Here is a 21675-nt window from a genome sequence, read left to right on the forward strand (position 1 = left end):
GCTACTAGGAAACCTGAAACCGATACTGTTAAGTAAATATTCCCAGCAAACTGACTGACGATCTGTTAAATATAAAAATTAAAGTAGCCTTTAAAGTGGATTTAACCCCCACCCACCTAAAAGTAAATTGTATCCCAAATACACTGTCGTTCAAAAACTTTACACCTTGATTGGACTTAACAAGTTACGACATTTCTCCTTGATTTTCTTGACGTCCGAGTCGGAAAGAAACCTCTATAGCTCTAGTTTACATTGACCATATTTGATGTCAACAATGTATGTGTGTTATTGAGCGAATAAAAGACTGATTCAAATATATTACAGAGCGCGTGTAAGGTACATTTCCTAATATTCATGTCAAAGCATTCCATATTTCAAGATATTTTAATGGCAAGCTGTTTATCCCAGAAACTGGCTCATTTACAAACACAAGCAATTTTGTTTTTCTTGCGTAAATACGAACTGCTGACTGAGCATTATCCAATTCAGAACATTTCTGAATACATTTAACCAATTCAAACCCGGTTGACCTAGTAGCATAAAATAGTATTAAATGACAAACATTTGTATGCTGAACACGTTTGTAAACAGAGGTGTTGACAACTGAAAATGGGCAGCTCCCAAGCAACAGCTATTGCAAGTAACTGTGTAGGAAATCCTCACGATAGCCTGTCGTGCATACTTGCATAATTTTCTTTTCACGTGTTAGGGGGAGTGGAGACAGAGGTAAACAGGTTCACAGCTCGCACGCTTAAACACGTTGAAGTACCGTGGCCGTGATGTTCCTACAGCTGCAGACTTGTTCCCTGGTGGAAGCCGCAGGATGATAACGAACATGCTGTACCAACCCAAATAAACGAATGTCCAGAGCGCCCGGACCAGTGCGTGTGATTGCAAAGTAGTTGAATGGAGAATGTTTGGACTTTTTGGTTGTTTTATAAAATGGTAAGTGTCTCGATTTACCGCTATATGTTGTTTTTTTTTTTCTTTTGACATCTGGTTTCAACAAGTGAATGCAAGTGGGTACTTAAAGGAGAAAAACAACATAACTTTTTTCACAGTTTCTGCTACATAATAATAATAATAATGGTAAATGTTTAATGATTTAGTGGAACTTTTTTGATGTTTTGCTTTGTTATTCTGGCGACAAGTAATTTTTCTTCATGTAACTTGATTATTGAATTATTAGAAGACTGTGCTTAAAATATGTGCTATTTATTTGATGATCCCCCAAAAAACGTCCCACTGACTATAAGTAACTTTAAAACTGTTTGTTAATTTACTCTATTTCCCTAAATTCCGCCAATCATAAACTAAAATCTTTGCTCAGTGTATCAAATCCTTTAAGATTTGATGGAGTCATTTAGAGACAAACCGTTCTTTGTATAATTTAATTTGTTAAATCATCAATCAATCAAAAAAAAAAATAAAAACATTTTCGTTTACTCAGTATTTAGTCACCATCGAGTAAACCTTTGTGAGTTTTGCTTTTGTTGAACACAAAAGAAGATATTTTGAAGAAAGCTGAAAACCTGTAACCTTGGTATGAGAAGCAAATGTTATGGAAGTCAATGGTTACAGGTTCTGCTTTCTTCAAAGCATCTTCTTTTGTGTTTAACAGGAGAAAGAAGCTCAGAAAGATTTGGAACAAGAGATGGGAGAGTAAATGTCAGAACTTTATATATATATATATATATATATTTTTTTTTTTTTTTTTTTTTTCTGTGAACTATCCCTTAAAGTAACAAATCTTTAGAAAAAAAATAATTAAGTTTAAATTTTATTTTAAGGGTAATGCTATTTTGGGTTGTGTGCTAAATATAATAGTGCATTTGCAATTGTTTATGGCTATTTGATAAATAGGCAAATTTGCCAATTTAGCAAAAACTACAATGCTATGTCCCACATTGACTCCAGTATTGGTTGTTTAGATAACATTTAAATCCACCAAAGCAGTTTTTTTTTTTTCTTTTTTTTTTTTTAGGCTTGTGCTAGCATGTGACTGGACTAGCATGTCAAAGATTAGATTTAAGACACTTTTACATGCACAATTTGCCAAATACTGACAAAGGTATACTTTGAACAGAAGTAAAGGAGCAGTAAATAATCCTGGAAATCAACAACGGGCTCAATTAGTCAACCTAACTTCAAAGAAATCTATTTAGTGGATGTATTTTTTTTTATGCTGGCGTAAAAAAAATGTCCAACTGGGACTGTTCCCACAGTGGGCTGATATATAGATTAGAAGACTCATAAACTGCAGGTTCCGTTGCATAATAGGGGGGGAGGAAACATCATCGTCTTATCCTGAAAGTGTACATTGTGTACAACATTGCACATGGCCCAATTTCAAACTCAAAATAAAATTTTCCTGATTGTTTACGTCCAAAATGATAATGCTAATTCTGATGCAACTGAAAGAGGCTGAACCATTTGCAGTGGTCTGAACACCATCCTATATAATCATCACTTTCTTAGCCGATAAATTACCTTCTTCTCATATGAAACTCGTAAATTATTCTTTTTAATTTACAAATGCTCGCCTTGGCCTAACTCTGCTATGTACATCCACAAAACAATTGAATTCATTATCAGTCATGTGATGTATCCCTTTTGGGAAGATCAAGCATGACATAGGCAGCAATGTTTAAAAAATATGGTCAGAGCACTGTCTTAAAAATGGTTATATTTGAATAATAGTATTTGTATTAGTCAATTTGGCTATGAAAAGTAGATGGTCTGAATAATAAACAATGTTAAAAATCATTTTAAAGAACAGCTCGACTTTGTAATTTCTCAAAAGCTTCGGAGAGGTCATGAAGTTGGTCTGCAGGGTCTCAAGTTAATATGGCAACCTATCAATTAGAAAGTGTTTTCTCTCACGTCCCTTGGAAAGCAGTTATGCATCAGTTCACATATCACTGTGAATCATTTGTAAAATCGCACAGAAGCCCTAAACCTAGAACATGTTACAGAACAGAAAACCCAGAATCACCCATAATGCATGTTAATCATTTTAGCTGAGCTTGTTATTTATTCCTGCCTGTGTTCTGCTGTGTGTGTGTCATCTTGCGCTTAGAAAAGTCACTGAGTGGGCCCCACATCTGCAGAACGAGTTCCATGCCTGGTGAGTGTGGCAGCGGAGAGGTGCAACGTGTGTTTGAGAACGAGAGATTTGGAGTTTGATGGCCATTAAAGTGGTGGGAAGGACAGACTACATGGCTCAGGAAAAGAAGAAAGGAGGGGTCCTTCCTCCGGATGGAGGGTGGGGATGGATGATTGTGGCTGGCTGCTTTGTGGTAACTGTTTGCACACGAGCTGTAACAAGGTAAGCTTTTTTGGTGACCATATGTTGCTGTGCATACCTGCGTAACTAGAACAGCTTTAACAGTCACAGTGTGAAATGTTTTTTAACCAATTGTTTGGATTGTAAAACTTTCTAACATCACACTTTGTTTTAATGATGCTTTAATGAAGGTTAATTTTGCAGTTACAATTACGCTAGGTTTTTAACCTTCGCTTTTTTATTTTTTATTGTAACCAACGAAGAATAATCACTTTATTAAACACTAGTTTTACTTTTTTTTTAATAGATGTTATATCAAACACAACAACAAAATAACAGTTTCATAAACTCTCTGTTGTTTAAATGTCTGGAAGTGTTATTCAGATCTGTTAACCTGTCAGATAATTCATACTTTTGTACAGTACAGTACATGAGGCACAACAGAAAGCTATATTTAGTTCATTCCATGCTGAGAATTACCTAGAAGGAGTCATTGGTTCACAAAGTGACAAGTGCTATCTGCCGTTTCTACTGCAGCTCTTGAGGTCAGGTTACATTTGACAGACTTGTAAACAACTTTTTAGACCTTCAGATAGAAAGTTGGTGTTGTTTGTACATCTCCTTGAACTGCTCTGACTGAGTTAACTTTAAAGATTTGCCTGCTTATTCTGTAATCATTTATTTTCTGAAGTTGTTTTTGTACGACATGTACAGTATATATTTGCATGGACTGTAAGAGGCAAAATATTTTGTTTTGAACAAGCTGTTCCATTAAGCAATAAATGCCCTCCTCCCAAGGCATTGAATGTGCTGTACTGACAATGCTGTTTAAGTCCCTTAATTGTTGGGTTGTTCAATTTAAATGTGCAGGTACATCGAGTGACATGTAAAAATGTGAAATGTGAGAACCTGAGGAACAGGTTTACGCAGATGAAATTGCAAGCGAGCTGGTGAGAACAAAACTCATCTGACCTGTCACCTCTGAAACAAACACACTTCTGACTGTTTCTCAGAGTCTGTCTAAGATAAGTGGTAATTATCAACCTGAGGAGTTTCAAGATGATGAAACACTTAAGCTTAAAGGCAGCTGGTGGTCTTTGGATGGACAGTGTGCCTTTTCAACCCCTTCTTTATCTTAAGGAGATTTTCTTTGCTCTTAAACCCTTCAAAAGTCCTTATCATCCATATATGTCTGTCTAATTCAAGTCCTAGTGTAAGATTTTACCCCTTGAGTCTGCAACTTGGCTATAGCTCATCAATGTCGTTGTAGAGCGGTTAATTGAAGGACGTCTCCTTCTTTAATGGCTGATGGCCAAACACGTCGGTCTCAGTGGTGGAAGACGTGAGAGTTGCTGGCTGTCATACCCACACTGAGTGCTTTGACCTGAATGACCTCCCGGTTGATCCAGTTTTGTTTGTTCAGGTGCAGAACAGACACTGCAGAGGCTTGTGCCTCATTACCCCATCATAGGCTTTCATGTCCAAACACCCACGATCAGCATGGCTGTTCATTGTTACCAGCTGTAAATGACATTAAATTTAAAAGCATGATGTTAGTGGGAATTGTCACAATTTGGTCCTTTAAAGACTATTACAAACAAACAAACTTGGTTTGTTTGGTGTAGTTTTGTCCCAAAACAAAAATGTCAGTAGCTGCTAAATGTGTACCTGTAAATGTAGTTCTTTGCACAAAATTAACAACTGTAGCAAACATAAGGTAACTAGGTATACTAGAATTTGAAAATATAACAATTAAAAGGCGCCTGCCATGCCAAATCAATATTTGGAAGATGTTTGGACACTCATAAATGGAATAAAATAAATACACTTAACAATGTCCTAATGGTAAACTAGGTTCCGAAATCCCTGTAATTTTAAGGCCCACATAGTTATATGCATATGGAAAATAATGGAAAAAGTTGTAGAATAAAAGAATGTTCAAATGTCAAAAATAGGTATAATATTTAATAATATTTATGGAAAAAGTTGGAACAGTATGGAAAAATAGTAGTGATTTCTATATTTACATTCATGTTTTGTCTGGTCAACTTCATTTCATTTGTAAATATACACCTTTTACTGTCATTAAGACCTGCAACACCTTCCAAAAAAGTTGGAACTGGAGCAGTTTAGGGCTAGTAATCAGGTAAAATGGGTAAATAATGATGTGATTTGAAATGGTGATAACAACAGCTGATTGTAAATATGATTTAGTAAAATAGCAGCATCTGAGAATGATCTAGTAAGGAGCAAAGAAGGATAGCCAGGTGTCAACAAATATGTGAGGTATGGTATGCGGCTGTCAGTGCCCTTGGCAAAGGTAATTTGCATTTCTGTGAAGGCACCATTAATGCTGAAAAGTACATGAAGATTTTGGAGGACAATTTTCTTTTTTCCAGGGCATGCTTTAACAAGACAAGGCAAAAACACACTCGGCAAACATTAAAAAAAGTCCCTAAGACTTTGTGGTGTGACAGGTACCTGACCTATCTTCAATAGAGAACGTGTGGAGCATTTTGAAGTGCAAAATGCGACAACCAAGACCCAGTACCCCACTTTAAGACTTGTTTGCAGGAAGAATGGGACAAAATTACACCTAAAACACTTTGTTATTTGGTGTCTTCAGTCCCTAAATATTCAATTCAATTCACCTTTATTCCTATAGCGCTTTTACAATGTAGATTGTATCAAAGCAGCTTCACATAGAATATTATAGTAAATTGAAACAGTGTCAGTTCAGTTTTCAGTGTTTAAGTTCAGTTCAGCTCAGTTCAGTGTGGTTCAATATTCAATACTAAGCTCTACAGGTCCCGAACCTTGCAAGCTAGTGGCGACATTGGCGAGAAAAAAAAATCACCCATTGGTGAAAGTGAACAATTAAAAAACCTTTAGAGAAACCAGGCTTAGTTGGGCATGACTATTTCTCCTATGGCCAAACGTCTTATGCAGAGCTGCAGTCTAGTTGCTAAAGGCTGGAGAACGCAGAGCATCAACAAAGACTCGTCTGTCCCCGGAGCGTCACAGGAATCAGTCTCATGCTCCTCACTTCTCCAAGACCACCACAGCAGATGCTCAGGATACGGCCTGGTCCAGGATTATGGAAACCCCGGGATCATCTTGTTGCTGGTCTTGGATAACATCAGTGGCGCTGCATAGTCTCTGGGGGCCTCGGGATGAGTATCCCCAGGTGGAAATAGAGAATAGAGAGGATTTTTACTATGGCTGCTGTTCATAGCACATGTAAACAAGATGCAAAAAACCTGCGTGAAGCACATTCTTGCATCACACCGCTATGTGATGCATTAAGTGTATGCTTTACTAAAATAATAAGTCTTTAATCTAGTTTTGAACTGCGATAGTGTGTCTGAGCCTCGAACATTATCGGGAAGGCTATTCTAGAGTTTAGGAGCCATAAATGAGAAGGCTCGACCTCCTTTACTGGATTTTGTTATTTTAGGTACTACCAGAAGCCATGAGTTTTGAGATCTTAAAGAGCGGGTTGGATTGTAGCGAGTCTATCTTTTAAGTCTTGTAAAAAAAACGAATGGCAACATTACAAAGTGGTAAATGCTTTACTGTTCCAACTATTTTTTGGAATGTGTTGAAATACCTGTTTATTTAATAAAAAAATTAAAAATAAAAATAGTGAAGAACACATTAAATAATGTTTTTTGTACTGTCTGAAAGTAAATACAAATCAAGTTAATTTAGAAATCACTACTTTCTTTTGTTTGTACATTTTTCATTTTCGCCCAACTTTTTCTGATTTGGTATTGTGAATAGCACGGCAGATTCTGGTATTGTTTTAAAAATGTAAGTAGTGACTTGATACTTTGAAAACACCTCTTTTATGTATCTGTCTGATCAGAATTGTGTTGTCACTTCCTCTTTTTTTAGATGCATCTCCATATTCTTTGTCGAGTTTCAGATGCATTTTGCGAAAGACTACTCTGGGACAGCATGGATTCATTCATTAGTGGACTGCACAACCATGCTCTGTGGTAAGTAATGATCATATTGGACTCTTAATCCATCAGAAATTAGCACATCACTCATCATTTTCGGCTGGTCTTAAAAAGGTTTTCAATTTTAAGAATTCAGTGTCAAATTCACGTTTCTAGATTGACCACCAGTTTGGTTTAAACAATCTTTTTTGTCCAACTGAGACAATAATGTTACATAAGACACTAAAAAAAGACTTGCAGGCTGTGGGAGGCTCAAAACTTGAAGTCAGCAACACACAGCGAACATCTTGAGAGGACAAGCCAGTGTCGCAAGCTTGACCCAAAAAAACAGAACTGTTTGCTTTCCTTACACTCAGTGCTGTCTACTATTGACAGTACAACAATCTTAAGAATTACATTGCTCAGGTAAACAATAGACGTAAGAATTGCAGTTATTACATAAAACTTTGCAATATTGTGTTTGATCAATGTTCTGTCCTTCATCGCATTGCATTCCATGTGTTCAAGATTTCTACAAATCTGGAGAAATTAGCATCTAATAAAATGGAATTGTTCCGACTGTGACACTTTTTATTAAATTAAAAAAAAAAATCGTCATTTTATTGACTACTATGGATTGTTAATAAATCAGTTAGACAAAATGATCTGACAAAATTATTGTCCTGTCCTTGGGAGCATATTTTGTGTATTAATAGTAACAATTACAGGAGTGAATGGTTTAGGATTTATTAGGGCATTTGTCTTTATCATATGCATTTATTCACTAAATGTGTTCTGTTGTGTGTGAATGTAGTTTAAATATTTTTGCTGCACAATGAATGTTCCAAAATTTGATGACTCTATCCAACAATCTTTCTTTATGTGTGTGTGTATATCTATCTATCTATCTATCTATCTATCTATCTATCTATCTATCTATCTATCTATCTATCTATCTATCTATCTATCTATCTATCTATCTATCTATCTATCTATCTATCTATCTATCTATCTATCTATCTATCTATCTATCTATCTATCTATCTATCTATCTATCTATCTATCTATGTGTGTGTGTTGCTATTTATATAACTGTTCTTAGTTTTAATATATTTATTTTCAGCAGCTTGGTCTTCAGTGTCACATAAAATATATATATAAAAAATCATGACACAAACTGTCACTTTTGTTCAGTATTCCATGAACAGAAACATCATTAAAATTCGATTAACTAAATGCATTCCATCCTGCATAAAAATATAAATGTATTAAATCTGTCATATTAAAAAGGACTACTCATTTTAGTTTTCTTGTGACTTGCGCAACACCCATGTTTATTCTCGTGTTACTTTTGCAGCTCCACTTGGAAGTCTGATCGGGAATCAGTTGTCGTGCCGTATAGCTGTAATACTAGGAGGATTCCTGGCCTCCGTAGGACTAGTACTCAGCTCCTTTGCCACCAGTCTAGAATATCTTTACGCTACATTGGGACTGTTAACTGGTAAGCACCCTAAGATTAAAACACTGACCTACAGACCCATATTCCACATTTAGTCTCCAGCAAGCTCAGCGTGTGTGTGTTTTTTTCCTCTTGTTTTATAGGGCTTGGCTTCGCTCTTTGCTACACTCCAGCTATTGCCATGGTCGGTATCTATTTCTGTGAGAGGAAAGCTTTGGCTTATGGCATTGCCATGTCTGGAAGTGGCATTGGGACCTTCATCCTGGCCCCAGTAGTGCAGCTGCTAATCGAACACTACTCATGGCGAGGGGCCCTACTTATTTTAGGGGGGTTTGTGTTGAACCTGTGTGTGTGTGGAGCTCTGTTACGGCCTATCATTCTAAAAGAAGAGGAAGCCTGTCCTCTTCCAGTGGACTCAGAGTGCGGGTACAGTGTTAAGCCTCCAACACTGAATGGTGGTCCTACAAGGAGTGCTGCAAGTGATGCTAAACAACGGTGCTTTCAGTCCATGCAGGAATACCACTTCCTGCTCATGCCTGACTTCCTGGTACTTGCAGGCTCCTTCCTGCTGCTGGCCAGTGGGTGTAGCCTGCCGTTTGTGTACCTAGTTCCATATGCGCTGGATGTTGGTGTCGGTCATCAACATGCTGCCTTCCTCATGTCCATACTAGGCGTTATTGACATTGTTGGCAACATCACATTTGGCTGGCTCACTGACAGGAGGTATGTTGTTTTGTGCCGTCTGTTAGTATTGCATTACGGTTGGAAAAAGAGTGATCATTTACTGTCTGAACAACATGTTTTTTTTTTTTTTGTCGTTGTTGTTCAAGTTAGGGGGAGTTGTTAGCACAGACTTTGCAATCCAATAAACAACTGGGTTGTTCTTGACATTACACAATTTTTTGTCCATATTTTAATATAATCATTTGAATATATCTGTTGTAAGATGAGCATATAAATTAATTGGAATATTTCTGGGAAGTCATAAAGTAAATGCCGATATAATACAATAATTTTTTTACCATAATCACAATATACATACATACTTACAGTTTAAGACAAAATGAAAAACGTGATGTTTTAACAGGCCAAGGACATTTTCAAAGTATTTTCTACAATTATTTTTTTTCTTGAGAAAGTCTTTTTTATTTTAGTTTGACTGGAATAAAAAGCAGTTATTTATTTTTGAAAATTAATTTTAAGGACAACATTATTAGCCCCTTAAAAATCTTGGGGATTGTGTTAAAACCACTGTTATGCAATAGCATGCCTAATTACCATAACTTGCCTTGTTAATATGGTTCAGTCTTTAAATTGTACTTTAAGGTGAATACTAGTGTCTTATAAAGCAGCGGTTCTCAAACTTTTTTCACCAACTACCACCATAATGACCAGTACTGAAATACAGTTGCAAAGTCAGCCTAATTAAGCAGCTACAGCACTGCACAGTTCAAAAACGTGGCAGATTAATTGTTCTTATTATGGATATTTATTGTTGTCAGCCACTTTAAACATTATAAATAGTTTGAGCATTAACACTGTACTGTGCTTACAGGTAAAAATAAATAAAACGTCAACGTTTAAATTAAAATGTGCTTTTAAAAGTTAATTAAAAATGGCACTGTTCTTAAAAAGTAAAAAGAAAACTGCCTTACTTAAATGTAAAGTATTATCATGAAGTAGCCTATTCATCAAAACCTGAAAATGTTCCTTGTACCTCATAAATATAAGCTATATGTCATCATATTTATATATAAACTTCATATATAATATATGATGCATGTACAAATGACTGATTTAAATCTTTGTAATCTAAACATTAACCTGTATTTTAGATATATGAGTTGGATTTAGATATTTAAATTATAAATTAAATCTGCTTACTGCATGTTAGAGTAGGCTATTTGTGTCAGAAAAGCAAGTGATTGAACTATACCTGTCAACATTGGGATATAAAAATACGTAATACGCCCCCAACAACCTTTATAAATATGGGGAGGAAGTTATCTTCAAATGATAGAATACACAACAAACATTAGAATATTGAAAGTAAAATTAAAAGGTTTAGCCTATTAAAATCAATTTACTGATCACATCGGTGTTATCGTACACGTCAAAGGGTTAAAAGTGTTCTTTTTTTTTTTTGCTTTAATTATTCAGCGATTCCTCCGTGTACCACTAGAAGGAAGCCAACGTACAACTAGTAGTACATGTACCACAGTTTGAGAACCACTGTTATAAAATTAATAGAAAAGTATTTTAAGCAAAGACTAAAGAAAATAGTTGGTATAACTATTTTTTTTAAAACTTGTTTTAAAGATCTTCTCTCCATTATACACAACAATACGAGGAAAATATTTTTTAAAGAATTCAAACTTCATCGGAGGACTAGTCATTTTAAGGCTATATGGTCATCTTATCCAGGAATCTCTGGAAGAAAGGAATTCTGTTCATCTTAGTGGGACTTTCCAGGAAAACTAAAGGATAAATAAATAAGTATATGTCAGTTAGTCTTATAAAAACTGGGTGTAAAATATCATGTGGTGCAATTTCTCAAAAACCTAATATTTATTAATATGTTAAAAAAAAATTCTTGTTTAAAAGTTTGAAAGTATTCAAGAAAATAATGGAATCTTAATGAATGTTTTTAGTTGAAAATGTGGTTCTAAAAATGATTCAATTGTTAATCAACGGATTTCAGCACTTAAACATTTTTACAGTAAAAACAAAAGAATAACCATGATTTTTGCAAAAACTGGGGACTATTAACCAAAAAGATCGACCTGTGCAGGAAACAATTGTTTTTACTGGGGTGGGCAGACTAAATCTTCAAGTACAAGCCTTTTAAAACAGAAAAGTTTTCAAACTCATACCATTAATATTTATTAGTTTATTATAAAGTTAATAATTTGGAATTTTTTAAAGTCTTTGTTCATCATTGACCCAGCTGCCAGTTTAGAGTGTGACTTAAACTTTGAAAGAGTATGCATCATGTTTTTTTTTTTTTCTTATTTGCCTAATGATTGCTATACAGAGGTCAAAAGATTACAGAAATGCTTAGGTCTAAGAAAAATAAAGAATATCAATAATATGCTCCTGATCATGCTGACTAAGGTTTTCTGATCTCTCTTACAGGTGTCTAAAAAAGTACAGGAATATATGCTACATGTTTGCTGTGGGAATGGAGGGACTGTGTTGTCTTTTTATCCCGCTCTTACGCACATTTGTTTGGCTGGTACCCTTCTCTGTGCTTTATGGGTACTTTGATGGAGCCTATGTTGCCCTTATTCCCGTGGTAACATCAGATGTTGTAGGGAGACAATACCTCTCTTCAGCTCTCGGGGTTGTGTACTTTCTCCATGCTGTTCCCTATCTAGTCAGCCCACCCATTGGAGGTAAGTGTTGTTTTTTTTGGAGGTAATCAAATGATTTTATTTTCATCTGTTCAAACTTAATATAAAGTAAATGTTATAAAGGATCTATTTATTATTCACACTAAGGCCATGTATACACATTTTCACATTTGCATTTCAGTTAACTTTAGTGTTTAATCCTGTCCTTATTTTACCAGTTAATCCTATCTACAGGAGTGACAACTGCATTCCATTACTAAATCAAAGCTACAAGCCAAAGTCATTAATGCTGTTGTGTTCATACTAGATAGGGCTGTCAATTTAACATGTTAGTAAGGAAAAAGTACCCCGTAATTTGTGTGCGGTCAACACTCATGCCTTGACTTTAAATCTGCATCAGTTCTTGAATTCAGTTCTTGAAATCAGTTCATCAGTTTGTCGAAAAACATGATGCACAAAAACGATTCACTACAAGATGAAGCCTACAGTATATCATGCTGTCATATGCTCCTAAAATTCAAGATATTATGCCCTCCAATAAATACCCTCTAGGAGGTTTTTGTCTCATATTTATACAATATATTAAATGCACAATATGTGGGATTACCTTATTAAAATATCCAAAAACTACTAGAGCAGTGATTTATTTTTTCTGACTTGTGTAGTAAAGTTATCACAAATGTTTAGAAAAATGGTAATATCCAGAGAAATAGGCAATTTTAATTAATGACACAGACTATGTCCCATGCTAAATATGTAGCACACACTTGATTTTTGGTTTGGTTTTAATGAAAACAGGCAAATACACTTTAACACATTCTGTGTTTTAATAAGCTGCACAGAGCAGCTTTTTATTAGAACCAAAATATATGTGGTATGATAAAAGAGCAATGCTTCTTCCCTAAGTTATCATGACTGGAAGAAGTGAAAATGGTGGACTGTGGCATAATAAAAGCTCCTCTGCTTTCATGTCCTCTCATCAGAAATTGCTTCAGCAGTTTCATTTTGCTTTGCTGGCTTTCAGCCTTATTTAGCTTCAGATTACCAATGTAATCAGTTTTGAATATCATTAATTTATTCATTTTCTTTTCGGCTTAGTCCCCTTTCGGCTTGGTTGCCACAGCGGAATGAACAGCCAACTTATCCAGCATGTTTTACACAGCAGATACGCTTCCAGCCGCGACCTATCACTGGGAAACATCCCTACATTCTTATTCACACTCATACACTACGGACAATTTTAGCTTACCCAGTTCACCTGTACTGCATGTCTTTGGAGGAAACTTGAGCACCCGAAGGAAACCCACGCGAATGGAGGGAGAACATGCAAACTCCACACAGACATGCCAACTGACCCAGCTGGGGCTCGAACCAGCGACCTTCTTGCTGTGAGGCAAGAGCGCTACCCACTGCGCAGAACTTCCTGGGATTTTTAATGACCACAGAGAGTCAGGACCTCGGTTTAACTTCTCATCTAAAAGATGGCGCTTATTGAGCAGTATAGAGTCCCCTTTACTACACTGGGGCGTTACCAAACAGACCGCAGGTTGAGTGCCCCCTGCTGGTCTCACTAACACCACTTCTGACAGCAACCCATCTGATCTCCCATCCAGGTTTTCTTCAGGCGCTCTGGTTTCCCCCACAGTTCAAAGACATGCAGTAAAGGTGAATTGGGTAAACAAAATTGGCCGTAGTGTACTGTATGTGTGTGAATGAGAGAGTGCTGTCTAAGGGCATCTGCTGCAAAAACACATGCCAGAGTAATTGGCAGTTCATTCCACTGTGGATCAATGAGGGATTAAGCTGAAGGATAGTGAGTGAGTGAGTGAGTTAAATGAATACATCATTCAATCTTCAATCTTAAAATACCAAGTAAGACATTTAATGCCACCTAGTACTCAAACAAACAAACAAACAACCCAAATTTTTGTAATGTCACTGAGCCTTTACATTTAACAATGATTACACAATTGCCTTTGGGGTAATTTCTAAGCCATATTTAATACATAAATGTGTTTATTTAATCAATCATCCAATAGTGTAAATAAAGTTTAATTGATTGACAGTCATAGATCTCACTCATCCTGTTTATTTGTGATAGTTACAACCACAAGCGGTAACTTACAGAACTTCTGTTTGGTGTTATAAGCACTAAGGGTGTATTCAAATCCATATTCCCTATTTTTAGAATGGAAAAGTAGTCTGTGTGCTAGGTGCATGGTCTAAACAGGGTTGTCTTTATTTTCTTGCTAAGTTATGGCTGTGTTTTAGGCATAAGGTGCATTAAACCAATCAGAGTCTCATCTCCCTTTTCATTAAGGAGTTAGTTGTGTTGCACCATGGTGCATTAGTTATTTACATGGTCGCCTTTGTAAATGGAAAAACTGAATGCCTCACTAGCGAGAAAATGGTTAAAGACCATCTGTGCAAGGTTAAATACCATCTACAGAATGAGCTTCTTCCAGTTGGCCTCCTCCATTTGACCATGTATTTAGGAAATAGTAGTGGACGCACTTCACTAAAGACATGCATTACATATTTAATTTTGTAATTTTGTTTGTTAAGCGCAAAAATTTGTTTTAAAAATAGTACTACAAACACACAGTTCTAATTTACAGCAAATCAATAAATGACCAATAATAACAAAGTGAGTTTATATCCAAACACACTATGCCTCATTTGGTGATGCATACTGTACAGTACGTCTCTAAAACAGGTTGACAAATCTACACATAAAATATATAAAAATAAAATTAAATATGCATATAATAAATATAAATAAATAAATAAATAAATAAATAAATAAATAAATAAATAAATAAATAAATAAATAATACTAATAAAAATACTAAATAAATGTAAATTGTCATGAATAATCTGTCTACAACAGAGCTGGATTCCACAAGAGTCACACAGAAATGCCAACTGAACCAGCCTAGGCTCGAACCAGCGACCTTCTTGCTGTGAGGCAACAGCGCTACTCACTGCCCCACTGCGCTGCCCATTTTTATGTTTATGTAGACTATAATATAAAATAACTATCATTTTTCATGTTTAAAGATATTTGTACTAATAATAATTAATAATCCTTACATTTATATAGTGCTTTTCTGGACACTCAAAGCGCTTTACACATTTTTGAGGAAAATCTCCTCATCCACCATCTGTGTGCAGCATCTACCTGGATGACGCGACTAGCATAGTGGAGTGGAGACAGAGTTTATTAATTATGATATGGGGATGGTTAGGAGGCCATGATAGTTGACACACGACCACAGAGAGTCAGGACCTCGGTTTGACGTCTCATCCGAAAGACAGCAGTATAGAGTCCCCATCAATATACTGGGGCATTAAGACCCACACAGAGCACCCCCTGTTGGTCACACTAACACCACTTCCGGCAGCAACATAGCATTTCCATGTGGTCTCCCATCTAGTTATTGACCGCACACAGCCCTTTAGTGGATAACCATGTAAGAGTTGTACTAGTTGCTGGCCTCTCTGCGTAATAAGCAACGTGTTTGCATATTTTGGACCCGCATAGGCACATAACACTAATGCGAATAGAAACACTGCACTGTGGACGTTTGGTTGGTCAATGGTATGGACTAATTCAGTTGTCTCAAAAAACAACACACACCTCCCTTTTAGACCAGCATACCCATGAGCACACAAATGGGTGTAAATTAGGGCTGCCAAAATTAGCGCATTAATGCACATGATTAATTTTGAATATTTAACGCATTAAAAGAAAATAACGCAAATAACGCAGTTGCAGTTCTTTTTTTATGTCCTGTTGTGGCTGACCTGTGTTCAGGAACTGTGTGTGCATATAAAGGGGACCTAGGCGGCCGCCTTGGGCAGCAGAATAGTAAGAGAACCCCCCCGGTCTTCACTTTTATCAGCTACACCCACCCCCTCCCTCACAGTCCTTGCTTTCATCAGCAAACCGGTCACTTTCTTTTTCACTTTTGGGTTGTGGATGGCGTGATTGCCGTTTGCCTAGAACGCCAGTTCAGCTTGCTCCGGCTCTGTGTGTATTTAACATGCAAAGAAATATGGATAAGACCATGGACGCACTTTTAGAAGGAAAGTTTCAGTATAAAACAATTGTCGCATTACCAGGCTAATCTGCGTTTCCTTCAATGTTTCATGCAATTTCGGGTGTTTCAATTTTAATCTCTAAACTTTAACTGCAGTTCAGCAGTTCACTCTCATTCAGCATATTTTCATTCAAGATGTTTTAATGGAATTTGACACCGCATGGCGAATGGAAAGAAAAACCTCCGCATTTCAGGAACGGAAATTAATCATGATTAATTACAAAAAGTGTGATTAATTACTTACATTTTTATTCATTTGACAGCCCTAGTGTAAATGCATTTGCTATTTAAACAATATAGCACAAAATGTAAAAAAGATACCTGTGCCGGCCTGAAACTAGCAAAAACACTTGTTCTGCACCTGGTGCCTCATTGTACCAGGTGTATGATAGGGCACATAGAGATGCAGATATAATCCATGTGTCATCTGATGTTTAGATCCAGTTACTGTTTTCACCACAGCTGTGTCAATCAGTTTTGTGGTCTGAGCAAGACATAGATGCTCCACATTTTACTAAGGTATAAAAGTTTCCATTTCCAATTTTGATCTTGAACATTATGAACTGTCATGTCAGATGTGGTATAACTTTGCTGTTTTGAAGGTCACAATTATTTGTATTTAAAATAGTTACTAAGTGTGCATTCTCATTAGAGTCTGCTGCAAAACAAGTAAGCATATTGCGTATTGGCTGTAGTAAATACACACCCTTGCCTGTCACAAAAATGTATTTTTAGCCAATGTATTTTTTTATTGAATTTTGCATAGAATTGTTCTTGGAGCTTCGTATGATTACAGTTTGCAGTTTGCAGTGGCGCATTAGGTAGTGCTCTTGACTCACAGCAAGAAGGTCGCTGGTTCGAACCTCGGCTCAGTTGGCGTTTCTGTGTGGAGTTTGCATGTTCTCCCTGCGTTTGCGTGGGTTTCCTCCGGGTGCTTCGGTTTCCCCACAGTCCAAAGACATGCGGTATAGGTGAATTGGGTAGGCTAAATTGTCCATAGTGTATGAGTTTGTGTGTGTAGATGTTTCCCAGAGATGGGTTGCGGCTGGAAGGGCATCCGCTGCGTAAAAACTTGCTGGATGAGTTGGTGGTTCATTCCGCTGTGGCGACCCCAGATTAATAAAGGGACTAAGCCAACAAGAAAATGAATGAATGAAATCTTTGATTCACCCTTCCAAAATGTAAGTTCTTAAAATATATTGGTATTGTTTGCTGTAAAACATTAACTAGGGGATAATGTATTTTCACCCTTTTGTTATGGGAGAGTAATCCCAGCCTGAAGGGGTTATTGTGCGGTAACTGGCTGGATGCACATTATCCCACTTACTACTACTCTACTTCTTGTGTATGTAAAGAATGGACAAAAAATATTGTTTACTGAACAAAGTTGCTTTTTCTAGAAAGGTACAATCATATCACTTAATTTCAATCATACCACTGATTTCCTTTTTTGTTACATGGATTGTTTTTCGCTACTTAAACTATCATGAGGATAAGGAATACTGATTTAGTGTGGTGTAAGGTAACAAGTTACAAATACTCCAACTACTGTAGTTTGGTAGTTTTTCTCAGGAATTGTACTTTACTAAGTAGTTTTAAAAATGTGCTCTTTTACTTTCGCTTGAGTACATTTTTAGTGCTGTATCAGTACTTTTACTCCACTATTTTCATTCAACCCACAGTCACTGCTTTTATTTTTTCTTGTTTTTGGGGATTAAGGAAACATCCAACCTAAAATCAACCAAATATTAAAATCTAATGATGTTACAGCTTGACGTTACCTCTATGTAATCTATCAGATGTCGAATTTTGGTTGCCATACCTGAAAAATAAATGTCAGTATTTGACATTGGTTTAAGGGTGTTGGCCTAACGTTGGATTTTGGTCACTTACTAACCCAAGCTCAACATCATTTAATGTCATTTTTGGACACCAAAATAACATTGTCCTTAGACGCTGGCTAGACATTCCTATGATGTTGTGTGCCTGCAGAGTAATAACTAAATGCACTTACAGAATGTTACATTTACACACATGCACAAATTCCATGTATATGCATCAACTTTTTTTTTTTTAAATCTTACCTGTTTGTAATCTTATAACTAGGGCCAGACGGAATCTGCGGATGTTTTTTGCTATTTCTGTGTAGAATTTTGGTAAAGATCTTCGGATTTCTGCTGAATTGTTTTGGAAGTATCATAACTAAAACCTCAATATGTAAAATAAAAAAATTTAAAAATTTAACTTTTATTTAGTGTTTAAAATGCAAATCCAATTAAATTCACTTTATTTGGTAAACAAAGCAAGTCTCATATAATATCTACTAAAAGACAGAAAATAATACTGTACAAACTGCATTGTACATAAATCAGATGAGCATTTTCACATTAGTCAATAATATTCCTGTAATTAACTTAAAAACTGAATAAATATAGATTTACACACATTTACTTAAGTGAATAAACAGAATTAATGATGGGCTAAAAATGTGTGAAAATCTGCGGAATTCTGCGCGCGCAGATTCCGTGTAGGCCTACTCATAACCCCTTACAGAATACAGATGCAAAATGGAAACAGCAGTTTGTCTGAAACAAGAGATACCCAGATCATTCAACTACATACCTGTACACAATCATGAATCATGAGCAGAATCCTGTATTCCAGATTGCTGTATAACAATTAGATGCAGCAGAAAACAGGCAACAGAGCATGAGTTATAAAAGATTAACTGTCCTGTTTAAATGTGGTTAACAGTCCTGAAACTGTACAAAATTCTTTAATAAGTTGAAATGAGTTTATGAGGTAAAAGGACAACAAGACCACGATGCAGGACATTGGTAAAGAATGACCTGTAATGTGTTTTCAAGAAAGGAAAATATTAACCTCAGCCATCACTTCTGTAATGGTCTGCCTTATAGAAATAGTGCATTAAGTGGTTAACTATTAATGTAGAAACACATTATCCACCCCAACTGTTTCCATTTTCACCACATTAAAAACATATTTTTTGGGAAGTGTGTTACCCTTGAAGTAATTATGTGATTTTTTTTTTGTTCCACTTTGGGTAGGCTGGCTGGTAGACACCACAGGGACTTACACGGCAACATTTTTTCTGAGCGGTTTTGCCCTCATCTCCAGCTCTCTCCTGCTCTTTTCAGTCGCCATCATTCGCTATTGCCAGAGAAACCAAAAGAAGAACAGCCTGAGCAAAATCCCAAAACTGGTATCATGTGAAGGCAAACAAGTGGACTATTATCCTCCTAAAAATAAAGACTTGATGTTAATTATACCAGCCACTTCATAGCATTTGGATAGTTTTTTTAAGTCTAGTTTTAAAGATATGTATGAAATATTGTTAGTATATATGTAGAGTCAGTAATAAGTCCTGTTTAATTGTTCATAGAACTGTGTGTATAGAACATACTATACTATATACTACCACTGTATATAGTAGAGTGTGTACACTCGCGTGCCTTTCTGCTCAAAAGCATTGTATTCCATCTACATTTTCAAGCTGTTGTTGACAACAAGAAGTGCATTTATTGTATTGTATTCAGGTTTTATATAATAATGCACAGGTACTAAGACTTCTTTATGTACATTGTTTATCTTTCTGTGGAATATAGCATTCCAGATATTGGTCATTTTAACTAAGGTTTTATGTTGTTGTATGTCATTTTTTTGTCAGTAGAGGGCAGTGCTGTTTTGTTACGGGGTTTGTTCCAGTATGACTTCTGTTAAGAGTTTACTGACCAACAGTTTTTCAGTAATATTTTGGCTGTTTATATTGGTATGGGTATAAAACAAGCAGATGAGTCAATAATATGAACAATATTGATGATGATGAAATGTGTTTGCATTATTCTGTCAAATTAGATAGACAACCCATGCAATCCAACACAAACACAACTAAATCATTCATCACAGATGTTTGTCACAGAAAAAAAGCCTTCCGATCAAAAGAAACAAAAACACTCATCAGACAGATTTTTACAAAGTGGCTATATTTCTTTAGTGTTTGATTTGAGTAGATTTAAATATTTAGAAAGACAATGGCATGACAGATTGAAAAACTGTTATCCGCAGTGACAAAGATTATTGTAACACTCATTCATTTATTCTCTTTCGGCTTAGTCCCTGATTTATCAGGGGTGGCCACAGCGAAATGAACCACCATTACTGTAACAAATTAAATGATAATGGTAAGATTATTACATGTATGTCCGGGAAGTAGCATCTCAGATTGGTTTGGAATGTCTTTATTGTCCCCAAAGGGCAATTAGGTTTACAACAATAGCCGACAGTTAACTGCAACAGGTGATGCTTGACAACATAGAAGTTACAGTAAACAATAAAATTAATCAGTCAAGTAAAAAAAAAAAAAAAACACATAACTTACAGCTCAAGTAACCCAACTGCAGTTGGAACAGGTGAATGCAAATATCTGTTGGACCTTGCCCGTCTAAAATAAGTAAACCTTCTGGCTGATGGCAGAACTTTGGATAAAGTGGGTGGTTCTCATCTGCTAAAATAGACAAAGCCCTTTTTATGACCCTCACCCAATAACTCTCACCTCAAACACGTGTCAAATACTATTTCGATGCCTACTATTTACTATTTGTGCCTAAAATCTTTTGTTTTTACTTGTCACCCTTAATTTACCATAGTAGCATATTGCTGCAAAAGTTCTCCTTTTTTATTTTCACTTTAGTTTACTGAAATCCTAGTAGCTTTTTTTGTTTTTGTTAAAGAGAAGCATTAAACTTATTTAAAACAGTGTACAATAACAAAATATAGCTTTCCGAATAAGCATGTGCTTCATTCTTATAACAGTAAATCAAAAGAAAATGACATGACAAAAGCATACTGCTGGCAAAGCCAAGGACTGAACACAATGACTTTTTTCAAAGCCTATGTAAAACAGCTCATGAGTATGAAATAAATGTAAACCTAGTGATTGAGTTCATCCACTATTGACCCATAAAAAGAGTTGAGTATATGAAAAATTAAGATAAAAAAAGAAGACTACCCTCAAACCCAACACCTTAAATAAGATATTTGAAACTGTGCTTGAGAAAAAAAAGCATCGAACATTGAAGCAATGTATATCAATATTTCACAGAGTTTTTCCTCAATTACCCTGTGGTTGTTTTACCTTGCATTCTTCTATCACATACTACACGAGATGGAAAAAAAGTGAGACGCATGCATTGTCCAGCCAAACTGGGTCCATTTTCATCACATTTAAAACGTATTTTCTTGGAAGTGGGTTAACCTTAAAGTATTGTGTTCTGAGTGAGCATGACATGTACTTAACACTTAGACAGTAAATCAAAACAAAATGACATGACAAAGGAATACAGCTGGCAAAGCCAAGGACTGAATACAAAGATTTTTTCGAAGCCTATATAAAAACAGCTTTTAAAAATTAAATAAAACTCAAACCTAGTGATTGAGTTCATCAACATTTGACTCAAATAAGGGTTTAGGATATGAAAAATTTGGATTTTTTTAGAAAGAAGTCTAGCCC

At 35.9% G+C, this 21675-nt stretch overlaps 1 protein-coding gene across 1 annotated transcript; it reads left to right on the forward strand.

The window, feature by feature from the left end:
• Positions 1-742: 742 nt before the first annotated feature.
• On the forward strand, positions 743-19994 carry slc16a12b (solute carrier family 16 member 12b). The gene is made up of 7 exons (NM_001145814.1): positions 743-945; positions 3080-3328; positions 7184-7287; positions 8588-8731; positions 8833-9412; positions 11825-12084; positions 19214-19994. Exons 2-7 carry the CDS (start codon positions 3186-3188, stop codon positions 19447-19449), a joined length of 1467 nt encoding a protein of 488 aa, NP_001139286.1. The 5' UTR covers positions 743-945; positions 3080-3185; the 3' UTR covers positions 19450-19994.
• The last annotated feature ends 1681 nt before the right edge of the window (positions 19995-21675 follow it).

This window comes from Danio rerio, chromosome 12 (assembly GCF_049306965.1).
Source record: "Danio rerio strain Tuebingen ecotype United States chromosome 12, GRCz12tu, whole genome shotgun sequence".
Lineage (NCBI taxonomy): Eukaryota > Metazoa > Chordata > Actinopteri > Cypriniformes > Danionidae > Danio > Danio rerio.